A 19,186-nucleotide genomic window follows, 5' to 3' on the forward strand; every position below is an offset into this window, starting at 1 on the left:
ATTTAATTCCACATTTTGATATTTTGTTGCACACATGTTTGCACACACTTGTTTATATTAGAAGTCATTTAATTTTTCACTTACTTCGAAAGATTTTCTTAGGATGACGATTTCTAAATTTGCGCGCTTGCGTGAATAAATCCTTTTGAATTTTGGCATAAGATGGCTCTTTGAGACATTGAATAATTGAAGCTTTGGGTTCATGATGTGTTTCAAGAGGGACAATGATGAAGGAAGGAGCTTCAATACTCACTTCCTTGTCACTGGACAAACTTGTATCTGTTGTGGGTTCAACTGGCTCTATGTGCTCAACTTGCTCCTCTTTTTCTTCCTCCTCATTATTATCCACAATTTCCTCACTCTCAAATATGGTGGTGGTAAGGACATGCTTATGATGAGAATTGCTAGCATCATCCTCATTAATCATGCTCGTGTAGTGTTTGATGAATGGGCATTTGTTTATACTGTGAGAAGGACTATAACAATATGAACATGATGCAGGTGGTGCATCAGTGTGATACGAGGCATGGGCGAATCGAGCTGCCATGAGTTGGTTGACTCTCCCATCTAAGTCATCAATGTGAACAGTTGGATAATGTTCTCCACCACTAGTGGAATCATGTTGCACCCAATCTTGTATAGTCTGGCTATTGCTCATAGTGGCATTCTTCAACTCTTGTGTATTCTAGCTAAGGTCTTGTATAGTCTGGCTGCTTGCCTGTATGAATGCTTTGATTGTATCTTCCAAAGATGACTGTGGTGCCGAGTAATTGTAGGATGAAGGATGAGAAGATTGGTGATCGAACTGCGAATATTCAAGATGGTGCAGTTCATGGTATCGAAGAGCATAATTTCCCATGGCTTAAGCTTGCCATGAGAAATCAAAATGGTTGCTCCAGTCCGGGTTGTAAAAATTGGAATTTGATTCAAACCTTGGGCTAGAGAAATTGATGTTCATTTGCTCATATGAAAAATTGGAGAGTTGTCCCCATGATGGACAATTAGTAGAACTATGATAAGGATTGGAGCAATATGAACATCGTTTATGTGGGTAGAAATTGTGAGGGTAGTTGGTTGGAGCAAGTGTCCTACCACTAGGCTAAGCATGTTGTGCATAAAAATTGCCATAATTATCAAAAGAAAAAAAAAATATCCATGCTTCACTCACTCTTTAGCATGCAAATATTCCACATAAAACATCAACCTTTTTCTTTTTCTTTTTTAAAGAAAATAAAATAAACAAAACAGAGAAAAGAAAAAATCTTTGTTTTTTTTTTTTTTTTTTTTGAAAAATGAATAACAAAAACAATTTAAAAATAAAAATCCTAATTATAACTAGTAGAAAGATAAAATCAATTTTAGAAATAAATTATTTTCAAAAATCAAATAATTGCCTGGCAACGGCGCCAAAAACTTGTGAATTTTAATTGTACTCGCAAGTGCACGAATCATTTGCAGTTAATGGATTGCAAGTGCGAGGTCAATCCCATAGGGAATTGTGTTTTTGAAAATAAAATTTATGTCTAAACTAATTAAATCTTAACCCAGTTCCAAAGAGGGTTTGATTTTGGTGAATAAAAGAAAACATAAATAGAATAAAATAAAATAAAACAAAAGAAAATGTACTAAGGTTTTGGAATCCACACCCACTAAATCATAACAACATAATCCATGCTCATCAATATTAATCTGAAGTTCTCACAATTAAAATCTTAGGTATGTTTTGCTACGCTTCAAACAATTAATTAAAATCATCTCATATATCTATTCTTTACACAAATCACAAAAGAAATCCAATTTAAATCAAATTATCAAGTGTATCCGTAAATCACAGCAAGATATCCGATTTAAATTAAAACATCAATTGTAACTATAAAATAAATCACAAAGGATATCAAATTGTTTCATAAATAAAAACCAAGCAATCAATTATGTGAAATTATCTTAAATCATCATATGTATCCTTGAATCACAAAAGATATCCAAGAATTATTCCACATATTGAAAAGAAGTAAAACATTGGAAAAATTAAACTAAATAAAATCAGATAATAAAGACTTACATGGAAGTATTATTGTTCTTCATCGATGAGGCTTCATCATCAACCTAAGTTGAGAAATTAGCTACATATGATTATGAAAATAAACCCTACACTTAAAGAAAAACTAAACTAAAAGGGAGAAAATATGTGGAATTTGTTTCTGGTCTCCCCACCTTTTCTTGAGGCTTAGCAGTCGATTTCATAGGGGGCAAACAAAACCTAGAAGCTCTAGAGATCCCATAAAAATTGTACATCAATCCCCTAGTCGAATTAGGAAGCAATCCTAGTACAAATCGGAATAGGATTCGTCCAGATTTGTGTTCTTATATTGTGGGACACTTTTGGCATAACAGACGTCCGAATTAGGAAAATCCTATATCACAATGATTTGTAGTAGTTTGAGTTAGTTTCCAACGCCGCTAGTCTCACCTTAATCTACTAGTTGAGAAGAAAGTTATGGCTAGCCAAAATACTATGACATGTGTAGAATATGAAATTTAATCCAATCCGATTTTAACTCCAATTAGATAAATTCTTATTTAATTCTTTCATTGATTTGGTTAAACATAAACACGTCATCTAGGTCTTCTCAAAGTGTGTTTTCTTCCAAACTTTGCACTTTTTACCTTAAAGTTGTCGTTTTCCTTTAGCAACCTACAAAACACTAAAAACACAATTCTAACACAAAACATTAGATTAAGACATAGCTAAAGAATTAACTAATATAAATTAAGGGTTTTAAATATACAATACTTGGCACTCATCAAGCTGTGATTTGGAAAATATTCTGCATAATTATTTGTTCCTAAATTTCTGAATTTTCAGCAACAAAATATTCTGGAGAATATGTCGTCCGAACACCGCCGCCTAGAAATCTGTTCCTGACTTGTTTTAGGATTTCCAGAGCCTATTTAAAGGAACTTCTAGGCAATGTTTCTTTAAGAATTCATGTAGAGAATTCCAATATGCTAAGAGAAGGTTTATTAGGCATAAATATTTATATGTATCTCTCTTAGAGTGTTTCATGTATTTGTTGTTCAATTGTTTAACCATTGAAGTCTAATTGGATAGGAGCTCCAGTTAAGGGATCAATAGAATAACTCTCCGGACGGGTCTGGGAGACATGCAGACAAGTAGGCGCTTGTTAGAATTCAAGAGAGTAACTACTATAAAGGTTGTGAGTACGAACTTCTTGTAATTAGCTATTTCTTATGATAATTGATTTCCTAGGTTTTGCTGCCTCAGAGTGGTTTTTCTCTTTGGTGCAAAGAGTTTCCACTTCATAACCAAATTTCTATGTTAATTCTTTTTACTACTTTACATATTTGATTAACTGTTTGGTTGAGGTTACTTAGGAGTCTAAATTTATTTTCAATTGATATCAGAGCAGGTTCATTTGGTTTTTGTTAATTTCCTGAGTGTAATCCTATACCCCTCTTTATTATGTGTCTCTTCCCCTTAATTTTGTTCCTTCCTTTGATGGATCAAATTATGGCTATTGGAAAGCACGCATGGGGTTTTTTCTAAAATCAATAGACGTTTGGTCTATTGTCGAAACTGAATGGACTCCACCAGTGACGCCAATAGCTGAATGGACTGTTCCTTAAAAACAAACTCATGTTGTGAATGACAAAGCTATGAATGTTATATGCCAAGCACTTTCACCATTAGAATTCTCACGAATTTCTCATTGTGAAACTGCTAAGGAAGTATGAGAGGTCCTAGAAACCATAAATGGAGGTACTCAACTTGTAAAATCTGCAAAACTTCAAATGTTGGTTTCTCAATTTGAATGAATTAAGATGTTGGAAGAAGAGTCTTTTAATGAGTTTTATACCAAGATAAGTGATTTGAGAAATTCTATGATTAATCTTGGAAAGGAAATTTCTAATGCTAAACTCATTAAGAAGATTTTAAGATCTCTGCCTGAAAGATTTAGGGTAAAGATTACCACTATTGAGGAAAGCAAGGATCTTGATAGTATGATAATTGAAGAACTGGTTGAATCTCTTCAAACTAATGAATTTTCTTTGCCTCCCCTTAGAAAAACTAAATCCATTGCTCTTAGGACTATTAACAAAAAATCTGAAAATCCCTCTGATGAGGATGGATTAGCTATGTTTGCTAGAAATTTTAAGAGATTGATGAATTCTAGTAAAGGAAATTTAGGAACAAGAATGCTAAATTTTCTGAAAATTATAAGAAAGACTCCAAAGGAACTGATCAAGAAAATTTTGAATCTGACAAAAAGGATCCACATGGTCCTAGGTGTTTTGAATGTTCAGCTTATGGTCATATTCGTGCTGGTTGTAGAGATTTGAAGCAGTCCAAAGGTAGGGCCTTTAATACAACTTTGAGTGATGATTCTGACTGTTATGAGACTCCAGGTAAGGACTCAAATTATTTAGCTTTGGTTGCTTCATATGATAGGTCACATGAATCTAATAACTACTATTCTGAAAATAGTGGTTCAAAAGATGAACGAAATGAGCTTTAGAGGGTTTATAATAAATTGTATGTAAAATTTTTTGAGTTAAGAGAGGTAAACAAACAGCATGTTAAAAGGCTTAATGATTTTGAAATTGAAAGATGCGAAATGATTGAAAAGATTAAGTGTCTAGAAGATGAATTGATTGAATCACCTATGCAATTGGAAAAAAAATTTGGTGATAAGCTTGTTCAAATGCTAAAAGGTCAAAAGTGCTCATCTGACAAAACTGGCTTAGGATTTGATAAATTTGCCACAATCTTCTTCACATGTCGCTTCTACCTCTAAAACTGTTTTTGTTAAGCCTGAAATTTCTGAGACTCATGTTAGTTGTTTAAATAAAGGGAAGAATGTAATGGTTCATGAACATGTTAAAACTGAATCTAAAATACCTGTTAAGAAGCAATCTAAATTTAAATTCATCCCTACTTGCTTTCATTATGGAATTATTGGTCACACTCGACCATACTGTCATCAGATTCATTCTCAGAAGCTTTGGACTAAGAAGCATGATCCCAAGAAAGTTAAGACTGGTAAAAATTCTTCCATGCCTAAATATGTTCCCCGAAAAAAAAAAAAAAAAATCGTGAGTATAAGCATGATAGTTCCTATTCTAGGAAAAGCTGTGAGGGGTTGTTTCACATGATGAGGGATATTTTGACTAGGTTGGATAAATTGGACAAAGGTCACAACACTGCACCTAGGGTTAAAAAGGCTTGGGTTAGGAAGATTGATACCATTCACCCCTTGAGGGGGAGTGGTAGTGGATTCACGTAGTGTTAGGTGGTCACATGGCATTCCTATGATCATTGTTCTTTCTTTTTTTTTTTATCCTAGAGCATGTCACATTCTATGCATTGCATATTCCTGATATTACCTTTCTTTTATTATTTTGCATATGCTTTGCATCTAGTCTTGAGTATTTCTTGTGTTGATCTAAGTTTCTCTATCTTGTTGCTTCTAATGGTTTGATCTTGTTTAAGAGAACAACTAGCAGGTCTATTTTTACTTTCAGAGTTATTCTAATGCTAATCATGCTGGTAAAAAGGATGACAAAAAAAAGCATGTTGGGCAACTGCTTTTCTGTTTTGGTTGGTTTTCAGGTGATATCTAACCTCTTAATGGAGACAAGTTTGAATATTCTTAAACTCACCTTTGTTTCTTGTCGCATGTCCTAAACATGTATTCTCACATGCTAGGAATAGACTTTACTGTGTTCTTTAGTCTTAAAGCATGTATCTTTTTTTTTCTTTTTTTTTCTTTTTTCTTTTTTGTGTTTGCTGTCTTTTTTTCTTTCTTTCTTTCTTTTTTTTTTGAAGGTTTTTTTATCAAAAAAAAAAAAAAGGGGGGGGAGATGCAGTGTATTTTTTTTTTCTTTTCTTTTTGACAACTTTTCAGATATCTCATGTCTTTTTAACTAATATCTTAGTCTTTGTGTTTTGATGAAATATCCTCACAAATATTTGAGATAATGTAGTTTGATATCCGTTGCATCTGAAGTTTGATAGTTTATTCCACTCATACTATTGCTTTTGTAAACTATCAAAGCTCCCTTAAAAAATTCTTTTCTCTGGTTTTACTCTGAATATCCTTTTTGAGAAAAAAAATTTAGTGTGTTAATCAAATTGACCAACTCGCTAGTTGACCGTAGAACTTCTAAATTTTGGCATCCTCTCTAAGATATAGCACCAAGAAAGAAAGCAATAAATTCTCAAAAAATATGGAATAAAAAGTTCACTGCTAAATATGCTCTAAAAATTGTTTTTACACTTGTCCCTATAGAAAGAGTCAGTGACCAAATCATTGTAGAAAGAAACGGTCTCTAAAAAACTAAGTAAAAGAAAATGTGATGTTTCTTAGGAGCAGTGTATCAGATGAAGGTAACTAGGCCCTAGTAAGATAATGTTTGACTTTTGACTTATCAAACTTCTTATTTTTCTTAACAGACAATTCAAGTGTTATAACCTAATTTGTGATATTTTTGCCTTACTAGTTAAGCTTTCACACACTACACGCACGGCATGAGTTGAGTGAATTCTAAGTCACATATTATTGCAGAAAAATCTTGCTCATATTTTTCTTGCATCTCATATATATGTTTGGTTATTTTGCCTTGCTATTTGACTGTCTTTTCAATTTTAAATACATGTGTGTTTTGGGGCTCTCATTGAGGGGGGGGAAAAAAAAATTGTGTGATGTGCCTAGATGATTGTTTAGTGTGTCAATTTTTGTTTAAACTGCCCCTTCCTTTCATTGCTTTTTTTTTTTTTGTCGTTTTTCGTGGATATTGGATCATACATTGAGTGAGGGAATTTCATTTTTTTTTAAAAAAAAAAGTGTATATATATATTCAATTCTGCATATCATGTGTTCTGCTATTCATGGTGTTGCATTTCATGCATGGGTCATTATTTTGGTTTCTTTTATTGCTGGCTTCTGTGTTTGATCATTCTTTTGAAACTTTGTCATTTCGTGACATAAAGGGGGAGAATGTTTGAATTACTTTGATAGGGGAAGTAATTACTACTTTAATAAGAGGAGTAATTACTTTGATTTTTTTTTTTTAATCAATGATCCATCTTTATGTTAATCTGAGTTTTACTACTTCAAATCTCTATGCGTTTAATAATTTGTTCATATTTCAGAGAACAGGTTAGACTCATAATTTCATGTAAGTTTATGTTGGGCTTTGGGTTTTAATTGTTTTTTACTTGAGCTTTTTGTTGTAATTGGATTTTGTCACCGAATTTCCAAAGGAGGAGTTTATTGGGTTTTTAATGTTGACAAATTCGATGTCAAAACTTATTTGTTTTATTCAAGAAAGGAAAATGCCAAGTGAGAAGAATATTACAGAATATTATTCAAGAAAGGAAAGAGCCGGATGAAAAGAATATTGCAAAATATTTATCAAGAAAAGGAAAGAGCTGTGATTTGGAAAATATTTTGCATAATTATATGTTCCTAATTTTCCGGATTTTTAGCAACAAAATATTTCAAAAAATATGTCCGGACACCTCCGCCTAGAAATCCATTCCTAACTTATTTTAGGATTTCCAGAGCCTATTTAAAGGGGTTTTTAGACAGTATTTATCTAAGAATTCCTGTAGAGAATTCCATTGTGCTAAAAAAATGTTTATTAGGCATAAATATTTATATGTATCTCTTTTAGAGTGTTTCGTGTATTTGTTGTTCAACCGTTCAGCCATTGAAGTCTAACTGAAAATGAACTACAGTTAAGAGATCAATAGAATAACTCTCCATACAGATCTGGGAGAGAAGCAAACAAGTAAGCACTCGTTAGAATTCAAGAGAGTGACTACTGCAAAAGGTTGAGTACAAACTTCTTGTAATTAGTTATTTCTTCTAGTTTGGCTGTCCTGGAGTGATTTTATATATATATAAAAATAAATAAAAATAAAAAGTCAGAATCATCTGCCACGCTAAATAGAATTCCTTAGCAACTGCCAATCTTTGTAGAAATGATAGAATTTATCACAAAGTAATGACAATGCTAACATCTAGATTCAAAAATTATTAAGGCTACAAAGGACAACAACTTTTTTATAAGAAAAAAAAAAAAAAAAAAAAAAAAAAAAAAAAAAAAGACAACTGGTAGAACACAAGTTACAGTGATTAAAATTAAAATAAGGTTCTTAAACAAAATTTCAACATCCATTTTGGATATTTGGTTTAATTTTATAAAGCAATAAAACCAAACAAATTACCAAGCAAAACACATTATTTTTTTTTTTTTTTCAGAATTCAATACACTATCTTTCTTCCCTTGAGAAGATCTTTCTGTTTCTCAATAAATGAACAAATGAGCTGTACAATGGTGCCGACAGAGGGTCTCCTTTCTTTATAATAAAAGTATCAACTCCTGAAGCCTCAAAATGGTGGCGACTCCCGGCACATTCAAATAAAGTTTATGTTAGGGTAAAGAAGACATTGCCAGCTACATTTCATCACACGTTGCAGGGAGGGGAAGCTGGAAACGTTACATCTTCTGTTTCTTCCGTGAGTCGGGATTCGGGTTTCGGCACATACCACCATTTTGCACTTTCCAGAGATCCAGGAGTAGGATTTTTCCAAGTATTCTATTGATCACAAAGAACAAAACTTTGATATTTACATCTTCACTGCTTTGGCTCAAAGTTCCACTTCATGAAGGTCATCCCCAAAACTGCCACCACTCGTCGGCATTCGCATCAAAGGCTCATCATTAGGCATAAATGACGATGGGGGCATGCCCAATGCCTCCCCTAGAGGTTTTATTTCAGCCGTATTGGGAGGGCTGAATTGATCGCTGAAGCTTCCACCCCAGGATGCTGTTCGCCGTGAGTGAGAAGAGAGAGAGACCTTGCCGTTTGTCACCACTCCCTTGCCTGGGACGCTACCCATGCTTGGGAACCTCTGAATGGGCATTGATGATGAAGGTATAGGCGACTGGAATGAGTCATTTCTGAAGGATGTCGAAGGATCTTCATTAGTTGTAGTTTCTTCTTGCCCATTTTCTGCTATAGCCTCCATTGTCTCTTCACCTGATGATGCTGGGGTGGGAATAAAAAACTTTGCATTTGCAGCAACAGAAGGCTTAACAGATGGAACAGAAGGTGACTGGAACAAGTTTGCAGGGCTTCCACCACCTTGGTTAAAGGTGTCCACATACCTGCCAAAAGCACATGAAAATAGTTTTATCGAGACTAATTTGTTATCTCCATTTCGTTAGAGAAATGGAAACAAGGTAATGAACTTTGAGATAGGGCTGTCTGTACTTCATAGGTTTTCATACACCAAGCAAAGTTTATCACTAACCAAGATATTCCAAGAAAGCGTAAAAAGAGCTGCTAAGTCAATTTTTATTGTATATTTCTTCATGTTTCCTATTAAAGAACCAACATGGTTCCACATTCACCAACTTTTATACCAACTTACAAAAGGGCTGAACTCCACTTTATTTAATCGTGAATTAAAATAACAAAATATATATATATATATATAGAATGCAAAATTCTTTCTATCAAAGTTACCTTGACCTAACACCCATCCTTCCACGAGCTGAGAATTGATTTGAGCCGGATGGAATAGATGGGATTCCTGAAGTATGTTCTGAAGGCGTGGGAGATCTGTAATCCAGGCTCTGATTGGTCGGAATCCCTTCTTTCTGCAACGCAGATTTCAAATTGTAATCTGACATACCATTCTGGAAGGCTGTAGTTGTTGGAGGGGGGGGTGGCAAGGCCGCTTCTTCAGCTGGGGGTTCAACACCTTCCTCTACCCATCTCTTCAACTTTTCATCATAATAGAATTTGTTCGTTTCACCCAGTTTAGCCTTCAGCAGCAATAGAATAAAATCCATTTAAAAGGGGTACCAAGAAAAACATTGACCATATTCTTCCTCAAGGGAAGAAAAAATATAAAAAATTAAATAAAAAAAAATAAAAAGATTGGAGAGAAACCTAAAAAGAAACTACCTGTCGACCAGAGCGAGGTCTTAAAACTAGCCCAACAGTCTTTTGCAGTAACTGTGAGCCAAAACCAAAAGGAGCAAAGCGTGATGCCCCAACTGAAGCTTTACCTTGTTCATTTGATGAGGTCATTTCTTTTGACGAATCAACCTGATCCTATCTTCAGTCAGTAAAATCTCATAAATTTAACAGTTCGCTACAAATATAGATAATGTCTTCCCAAGCTGGGGGATACTATATACCTGTCTCGGAGTTCTACCAAAGTCTGGCTCTGAAACACTTCTATTAGCCATTTTCATTCTATTACCATCAGCCGTCCAATCGCTTATGGGCTCCATTGAAGCGGAAGGCATTAGTGATGACATGGCCATTGTTGACTGACTAGTTGATACTCTAGGGCCTGTTGGCTGGTGATAATGTTCATTACCTGGGAAACTTCCTTGTGATGTTGATGGAGCAGGTGGTGGTAAACCCCCAACAACACGATGTGCAGTACTATCAAAAAAGTTGAGCAATTTGCCGACTAACTTTGCAGGAGCCAAATTTGCGGTGTATCCACCCTGCAAATACAATGTTCATTCATAGGAATCAGCACTAATAGCTTAAAAGTAACGAGGATACAAATAATAGGACTAAGTACCTGTTGATGGGTTCTGATCCTCTCCTCAAGAGATAATAGTAATTGTTTCCATGTTTCTACTTCGGGTGCTCGACCAGTCTTCAGAGACTTCAATACCGCTTGACAATATCTGAACTAAGCTCACCACGTTAAAAAAATAAAAATGAAGGCAAAATTGCATAAAGCATCAAATTGAAACAATTTCTACTTACCTCAAAGAGTCTGAAACCTTCCCCACTTCAGCTAGCATGTGTGCATATATGAGTTTATATGGTTGAAATGGCAGCAGGATAAACTGAGAATTTCCAAGCACCTTGGAATATTCATATAACTCGGTCCTCTGAAAAATACCATCAGGTCTGTTCAGTATGAATTTGCCATAAAGCATCATTTACTAGAAATTTTTCAGGGGATAACTTGCTTTTTTTCTGAGCCAAGGGGATAATTTGCTTGAGAAAGTGAAAAGGATGCTAGGGTGGACAACTACAAGGGTGAATCGGACATACGGCTATTACTTAAAACAAACCCACAATGACAGTGGTAAGCTGCCCAACCCAAAAAAAAATTAGACCACCAGTAACATTGTTATGAATGCATATACACATAATAAAATGAGTCACCCTGCATTCTCCAAGAAAGTTAAACCATCTTGCAACCACTAGAATGGCAGAACCAATAGATTTACAGAAGAAGCCTGCTCTGAAAAACAGAGCATGCATAAACAAAATTTTCCAACAAGAAAGATATGACCATGAATGCTAACTTGGAATCTGAAAGCACCTGAATAGCCTCTGGACTAGCATAGGTTCGAGGAAATTTCCAGTGATCTGCTCCAATTAGACAGAGTCTGGCACTGTCTGAGTATGACTCAAAGTTTGCTTCAGCAACTAAATAGCAGATGTGTGCAGCAGTAATCTGAAACAGGACTCATCTTAGGTTTAGGAATAGAAATAAAAGGCAGTAAAGGATATAAACTACAAAACGTGATATAATACCTCACTTCTTTCCTTCCACAGGCAATCTCCAAGATGAATAATTACAAGTTCATCATCTTTGGTTCTGTTTGCAGCTATTACGGCTAAATTTTCTTCCCAGTCATCAAACATACAATTGGCCCCAATCTAGAGTTTCACCACAAAAAGAATAGGTTGAGTGTCTAATTCAGAGATGCTAACAGAAAAATTTGGTAAAATTTAGAAAGATGCAACAAGCCAGATCAAGGGTTTGAGCTATAGAGGGGTCCAAGATCATGAGAATCCTCACTAGCTTCAGGAGTACCTATATCGGTGTGTCAGAGAGGCAAAATATAACAGGAATATCAAGGTGATCCAAAATAATGTTCGCCTCTTTTAGCTTGTACTTTATAGGAAACCTCTACCTTGCTGTAGTGTCACGTTTCTTTGCTTATGTACTAGAGTATAGCATTGCCTATACTACAGTTTAAAACAACTTAATAAAAAAATAAAAATAAAAATGAAAACAAGTGAGTTAATGTAGCAACAATCTATTAACATAGACAGTTCTTAAATTGATATGTCACCTGTGCAGGCTGTTGATGCATATTGACAGCGCCCGGAAGACCAGGATCAGCAGTGGTGTGCGAAGAAAACACTTCCGCTGGTTGCCCTGCAATTAGCAGGCATAAAGTCCGGAGAGGTGATCCTGCAACCAGCTGCTGAAGTGCCATTTGCTTTACAGTATCAACATAGAACTGCATTGGTCCGAGCCAACAATCCCAGCCCAAAAAAAAAAAAAAAAAAAAAAAAAAAAGAGAGAGAAAAAGAGAAGAAAAGGTGAGAAGATGTGAGCTCAGTATATAACTACTAACTCCCAACTTCACAAACGCAAGCATTTGGATAGATTGAAATAGACAACAACCTGATCACCAAGCTGTGAAGCAAGTACAAGTGCAGGTCCCCACAACTGACCTTCTTGTGCACATTGTAGAGCCTCTCTCTTTCGACCAGAAACCAGAAGATTTTGTACCTCAGAAGCAGTTGCCTGAAAAGCACACCAAAATCTGTTACAAAATGGTAAAATTGACAACTATAAAAGAGGGGGGAAAGCAAAGCGACTTATCAAATACCTTTATTTGTCCTTCAGAAGGCAACTTCTGCAAACAGTGGCTAAGAGCACCATACTCACCGAATTGAGCACCATTCCTCTTAGCAGATGCAAAAAGTTTAGCGACTGCTGATTCTGGAGAATCATTTTCCTATTGAGAATCCAAAGCTAAAAGATTAGCAAATGCCATATCAATGATATAGTAGATTGTTCTTAAAGCATAAAATCAGTTGGAAGGAAAAAACTGAGAACCCGCTTATGGGAAGATACGACTGAAAAAGGCAGGCCAAATAAAAAAGTTATCACAATAACAAGAAACTCAATCTAAAATAATTCATTGAAACCGACAGCAACAGAGGTAAACCATTAACTATCCCTGTTTCTGAAAGCATCGCATAAAAGGAACCTCATTGGTAAGTCCCTGCATTTTAATATTCGTACTTCAAGTACAACAGAATGCCGTTCGCCTTGTTGGTGAAAAAAATACCTGTCATTCATATAGGTTTGGAGTTGTAGTTGCGAAATCGAAGGTAAAAAGATAGATATTCATTCAGTAAGTTTCAAAAACAGCTGATTGTCCGAACCCTGTCTTCTAGCATTAATAAATGCAATAAAAGAGAGAAAGTGGGCTTCAAACTCAGCTTACATCATGCTATCAGAAGAAAGAAAAAAGGAGAGGATGGGGGGCATTTATGTCACAGAGATTACCCTGTGGGCTTATGGAGAATACTCTATCACAGTGAGGCACTTGAATACTAAAGTATAGAGCAAATATGGAAGTACTGGAAGTATTTATGCCAAACCATATTTGGGCCTTCCTCCCCTCCTAGAGTCTGCTCCAGTTTTTCACCTGTTGAGGGTAATGGTTTCTCCCAATCTCATAATTGGCCGATCGGTTTTGATCATAACGGGATTTTTGGGAGGAGGACGTTGATTTTTGGGATGTTTTGCCTTTGGATTGGGCATTAGAGGGTGCTTTTGGGGAGGAAGCGTTGGCAATTCGGGATGCAATGGAAGAAGAATTTCAGCATGACAAGATGATATCGCGCCAAAAGTCCAAAGGCAAGAGGGAGCTTCTGAATCTGCATATAGCTCTATCAACTATGGCAACACTAAGCCTTCCACTAGGAGTAGGAAAGGAAAAAACCTTATGTTGTAGAATTGTATGCTTGGGTTGGTTTGTGGGTCGTTCCTCCGGCTTTCGGTTTTGGCTTGGGTTCTTTTGAGGGTTGTTGTTCTTGGGTTTTTCCCTCTGTATTTTGGGTTTGGTTGTATTTCGGGTTTAAGGTTTTGGGGGTGTTTTCATGTTTTTTAGGTGGGGTTTTTTTTGTAGTTTGGGCTTTATGGGAGTATCTTCTGGTTTTTGGGTTTTTGGGGGCTTTGGGTATTGTGTGTGCGTAGGTCCTTGTGGGCTTTCTTCTGTGGGCTAGCTAGGTTGTTCCTGTGTATACTTCATGTGTACTTAGGGGCGCTTTTCACTTTTTTAATAAAGTTTTCTTACTTATAAAAAAAATAAAATAAAATAAAATAAAATAAAATTATGCCAAACCATACAGGCTATACAGCTGTTGCAAGAATGCACAAGCTAATAGAGGGCACATTCAGATTTTAACTTCGGAAAGGATTGCCAAGAGAATGAATTGCTAAAGGACACATGACAAGCAATTTTTAACGCACAACAGATACAAGTCACAAAGGTTGTGGATAATTTGGTCAATCTTGAAGGATCTCGGCCAGCTAGGAAGCACAAGTCAATAAGACTTAAATCACACTTATTATGATTTTCCTACTACAAGTGTAGACATAATAAATATAAAATTTTGCTCATTAAGTCAAAAACAAGATGAAAGGAAAAAGTGTGATTTACCCTCAAACTAGTGTCAGCACCAAAAGGAGATCTAAGTTTTCCATAATGTTGACAAGCTATCTTGAGCAAAGAAAGAAGCAACCTCAATACTTCGCCTTTTCTATAATCCATGTCAGGTGATTCACACCCTGTAATCCTCTCATCAATCCATTTGTTCAACTCTTTACTTGCAACACTCCCACCAACCAATGGACCTGGAAAGGATTGTTTGCACAAAGCATGAAAATAACCAGAGGCACCTGATCCAAGGCTTGAAGGATCCGTGTTTCCCATGACAACTTCCATCAAGTTCAGAACAGAAATTGAGCCTCCTACGGGATCCTTCACATAAAACAAACATACGTGATTAGCCCTTTGATAATATTTATATTAAAACGTTCCAGTTGGCTATTTCTCTGAGAGAAAGTATATTGGAATTGAAAGAAGCAAAAATATTCACTCAAGAGAGCCTTATACAGAGATTTGATTTTTCAACAAATTATAACAAAACAAAAGTCTTCCAGCAGGGGCGTGGAGGTGCACATCATAAAAACATAGGACAACATCATAACTATATTCTTGTTTCCTTATCTCGGTATTTTGGCAACCAAATGGAGCATTAAAGAGAAGTAGAAGATTCCAAGGCCCAACCTGGCTTCCATACGATGAGCTACTGAGAGGACTATTATCTTTCATTACAATGAGTTTTCCACCAAAACCAAAAGCCACCAGGGCATGTGGAGGACGCCCAGCAGATGATCTTCCTACATTGGGAGCATAAGAAGTTTGATGGCCATTCTCAAAAGATTGCTGGGAAAAACCAACGGTTTTCTGACTGCCAAAATAATCGTTCGAGAATTTTGTTTGTTCATTTGGCTTCAGATTTGGCTGATTAAACTGCTGACTAAAGTTCCCATCAGGGACAAAGCTTTTAAATTCAAAAGTTCCATTAGCCCTACCATGACTCTGGCTCCCTCCGTTGTAAATTGAAACTGCTCCAAAGGAATTGAAAGACTCCTGTTGATCAATGTTTACAGAAGCCTTAGAACTATAAGAATTATCCAATTGCTGGTTTCCACCCAAAGTCGTAAAAGCCTCACTCTTTAGAACAGTTTCAGTTGGCCATGTACTCAAATCCCGCTGATGATTATTACTGTAAGCCCCGGCCCAGCTTCCATCTTGGCCTTGGCTACCAAAACCTTGAGACGCATAATTGTCAGCTTGCCCATACTCACCATATAAGCTATCATTGATTTGATTAAAACTAGCAGGTGAAACAAACCCATTTTGATGCTGCTGCTGATCATGGGTCAGAACAGTTGATTGAATGGACGAAGTGTAAGTATCCAATGTGCGCCACTCTTGCGCAATTGTATCATAATACCAACCAGGGTACTGAGGATCAAACACCATATGATCTGGGTACCCGTTATTCCCATGCGAATACACACTCTCGGTCGTGCTAGTTTCAGTCACAGTTGCCACAGCAGGCTGAGCAGCTTGCTGCATATAAGAAACCTCTGTTTTCCTATCGGAAACAGCACCCCAATCACTGGCCGAATCATGAACATCCGCCACCGCTGTCGCATCATAACCATCCACTTGATACCATTGCCCGGTATTCGAGTCATACTTCCACCCCGGATAGAGATTTTCCCAATACTGACTACTATTTAAATCCTGCCCATTCGTACTTTGTTCCAGGGACGCACCATAAACTTGACCCTCCTGATAATTCGCATAATTAACCGAATTATTCATACCATCAGCTACACATTCACCCTTGGCCGACACAATTCTCGCTTCCTTATTCAACTTATCGCCCACATTCCCCGGGAAATCACCGGCACCGCCTCCCAATTCACTGAAAAAATCCGAGTACGAACCAAACCCCTTGCTGCCATTCTGCACCGAATCCGAGTCCGCGTGAAACGAATTCCACCCCACCTCCTTAACCGCTGACCCCCCGGATCCACTGCTCTTGCTCACGGACAAATCCGACAGGAATTCAGATCCTATCCCATCATTACTGGACTCCAATATGCTATCACATCCAATCGAATTCGCCGAAACCAACGAATTCCTCTCCTCCGCATGAGCGCCCACCGATTCTTCCCCGCCATCCACGCAATCCTTTTCGCCTTCTGCTCCGAAATCGTCAAGTGCATGTCCAACCTCACCGATGCTCAGATTCGCGAACGCCTTAGCGTCGTCAGAATCGCTGCCGTCAGCGAAGTGAGGGTTTGATCCGGTGGTGGCCGTGGGACCGAACTCATCGTCGACCAGTTTATCGAAGAAATCCTCGTCCGTCTGATCCTCCACCTGAAAGGAAGGATTCGAAGCCATTCCCCAAGCCCTAATCCTTCACGATCCCTCTCGATCACACCTAAATTCGCACAATTCACCCCCAATAATCTCAAATTTCACACAAAATTACAATTTTCCCGACCCGACAGCTCGAAATTCGAGTTGTGACGTTAATAACTCCTCGAGATCCGACACCACAAAGCAGAATTTTACCTCAAAATCACGGTTTCCCAAAACCCAACCCTGAATCGAAGCTATATAACCCTTAGACGAACAAGATCTAGGGCTTTTGAGGTCTTTACAACCCTAGAACCAGAAATAAAGCAACACACTCCAAAATTTTACGAATTTCGGCCTCAATTCGACGCATTGAGTTGAAGCAAAAGTAAATAATTTAACAAAACCGAAGTTCACTTACAGATCCAGAGGAGGAATAGCAAAGAGAAACAATAAAACGAGAAGAGAGAGAGAGCCCCCCTAAATCGCACCCACCTAGAGCCGCCTCGTCTATTGATTTTAGGTTTATTTCTTTATATTTTTCAGTTTTCTCTATTTTTTCTGTGTCTTTTTTTTTTTTTCCTTTTTCTTTTTCCTTTTATTTTCTTACCGCCAGAAAGGTTTGGTGAATGTGTGTATATACGTGGGGCTGTGCATGCTATTTGCCTTGTTCCGCTCAATATTTTTCAGCTTCCACACTCCATCACTTGGCTGTAACAAGAATAGAATACGACGTGGCGGTGGTGCCGCTATAAAGTTTGATGTAGAATAAACACGAGTTGTCACTGCATTATTCTAACACGTAATAATATATTCTTTTATGCTCCTTTTGTTTCGACGTAAAATGATTTTTGGAAAATGATTTCGGCATTTTCCGGTGTTTGGTAGGGGAGAAAATAATAGTCAACCGAAAAATGATTTCTATTTGACCAAAAATATTTAGTAAATTTCGAAAAATGATTTACGCTTTTTAAAAGCGTAAATCATTTTCCGAAGACGCCAGACGCAGTCGATCTATTTTAAACAGCACAGTCGACCTTCACGTTCAAGCAGCCGACCACCATCGAAATATTGCCGGTATCGGAATCCAACATCCGTTAATGTCGCCGGAATCTAGCGACAGAATCCGGCCACCTTCGCCGAAATCCGGTCAGCCAGATTCCGGCGACCAATCTGACCGGAATACGGCCATTTGGCCGGATCTGGCCAGACCGGCCAGATTCCGGCCATCTGGCTGGATCTGGCTAGAGAGCCGGATCCCGGCCGGCCCTGGCCGGCCGGATCTGGCCAGATCCGGCCAGCCTGCCGGAATCCGGCCACTTTCGCTGGAATCCGGCTATCCCAGATTCCGACGAAACTGTCCGGATTCCGGCCTTTATCTCGAATTCTAGTTATATTAGTCGGAATCAGGTGAAAATAGTCAGAATCTAGTCGGTCAGTGACCGAATCTCGTCATCGATGATTTTTATATTATTTTACATTAATATTTTTATGTTGTGAATAAAAATTGATTTTTATAAGTTAATATGATTTAATAAAAATATAAAAAAATATTTGCGATTTTCCGTACGCGCCAAACACTGAAAAATGCTTTCGACAGAAAATAGTTTCCTGAAAAATGACTTCCCTGAAACCATTTTACGACGGAAACTATTTTACGTCGAAACAAACGGAGCATTAGTTTTATTTTTGTTTTGTAATTGGATTTTCTTTAGAAAATAGGAACAAATTAAATTGGATTCCAAAATTAAATTTTAAGACATAATTTGAATGAGAGAACAAGTTTATTTTATGACCCAATAATGTGAATCTCACACTTTTTTTTTTAATGAAAAATATGGATAGATTAACGTTTTGTTCACTAAACATATGGTTATAAAATATTAAAATGTACACTTTTTCCTCTATTAGGCATAGTAAACAAAGTCGGCTATATTATATATGTAAAAATAATAATAATAATTTATAACATAAATACTTAAATAGCATTACTCCGATCTAGCCGTCCATGTTGATAATGAGTAAGTTGTCTCGCCAAATTAGGTACTTAAAGACATTTCACCTTGATCGTGGGCCCTGCTCCCTTCGGAGGATTTTTTTTTAATCACGGGATTAGGTTGTCGTTTCATTTTGAATATTATATATTTTACATTGGGTTTTCATATTATATTTGTTTGCAAAATTAATGTATTTCCTGATATTATTATTTATTTTACAACATTTGATCCTTATATAGTGCTAATTAGTCTTGTTATTTTAATTTTTGAATCCACTTATAAACAATGAATATAAAGATTATAATAAATCTATGAGACTAATAGGGCACAATACTGTATAAACTCATCCTATATATCCT

At 36.7% G+C, this 19,186-nt stretch overlaps 1 protein-coding gene across 1 annotated transcript; it reads right to left on the reverse strand.

Moving 5' to 3' along the window:
* Nucleotides 1-8,189: 8,189 nt before the first annotated feature.
* Nucleotides 8,190-17,349, reverse strand: LOC133854816 (protein transport protein SEC16B homolog). The gene is made up of 13 exons (XM_062291085.1): nucleotides 15,178-17,349; nucleotides 14,548-14,868; nucleotides 12,703-12,831; nucleotides 12,495-12,617; nucleotides 12,157-12,327; nucleotides 11,612-11,737; nucleotides 11,397-11,531; nucleotides 10,829-10,956; nucleotides 10,638-10,746; nucleotides 10,240-10,557; nucleotides 10,004-10,147; nucleotides 9,560-9,861; nucleotides 8,190-9,198 (listed from the first exon to the last, which is right to left on the reverse strand). Exons 1-13 carry the CDS (start codon nucleotides 16,870-16,872, stop codon nucleotides 8,679-8,681), a joined length of 4,221 nt encoding a protein of 1,406 aa, XP_062147069.1. The 5' UTR covers nucleotides 16,873-17,349; the 3' UTR covers nucleotides 8,190-8,678.
* Between the last annotated feature and the right edge of the window lie 1,837 nt (nucleotides 17,350-19,186).

Source organism: Alnus glutinosa, chromosome 13 (assembly GCF_958979055.1).
Source record: "Alnus glutinosa chromosome 13, dhAlnGlut1.1, whole genome shotgun sequence".
NCBI classification, from domain to species: Eukaryota; Viridiplantae; Streptophyta; class Magnoliopsida; order Fagales; family Betulaceae; genus Alnus; species Alnus glutinosa.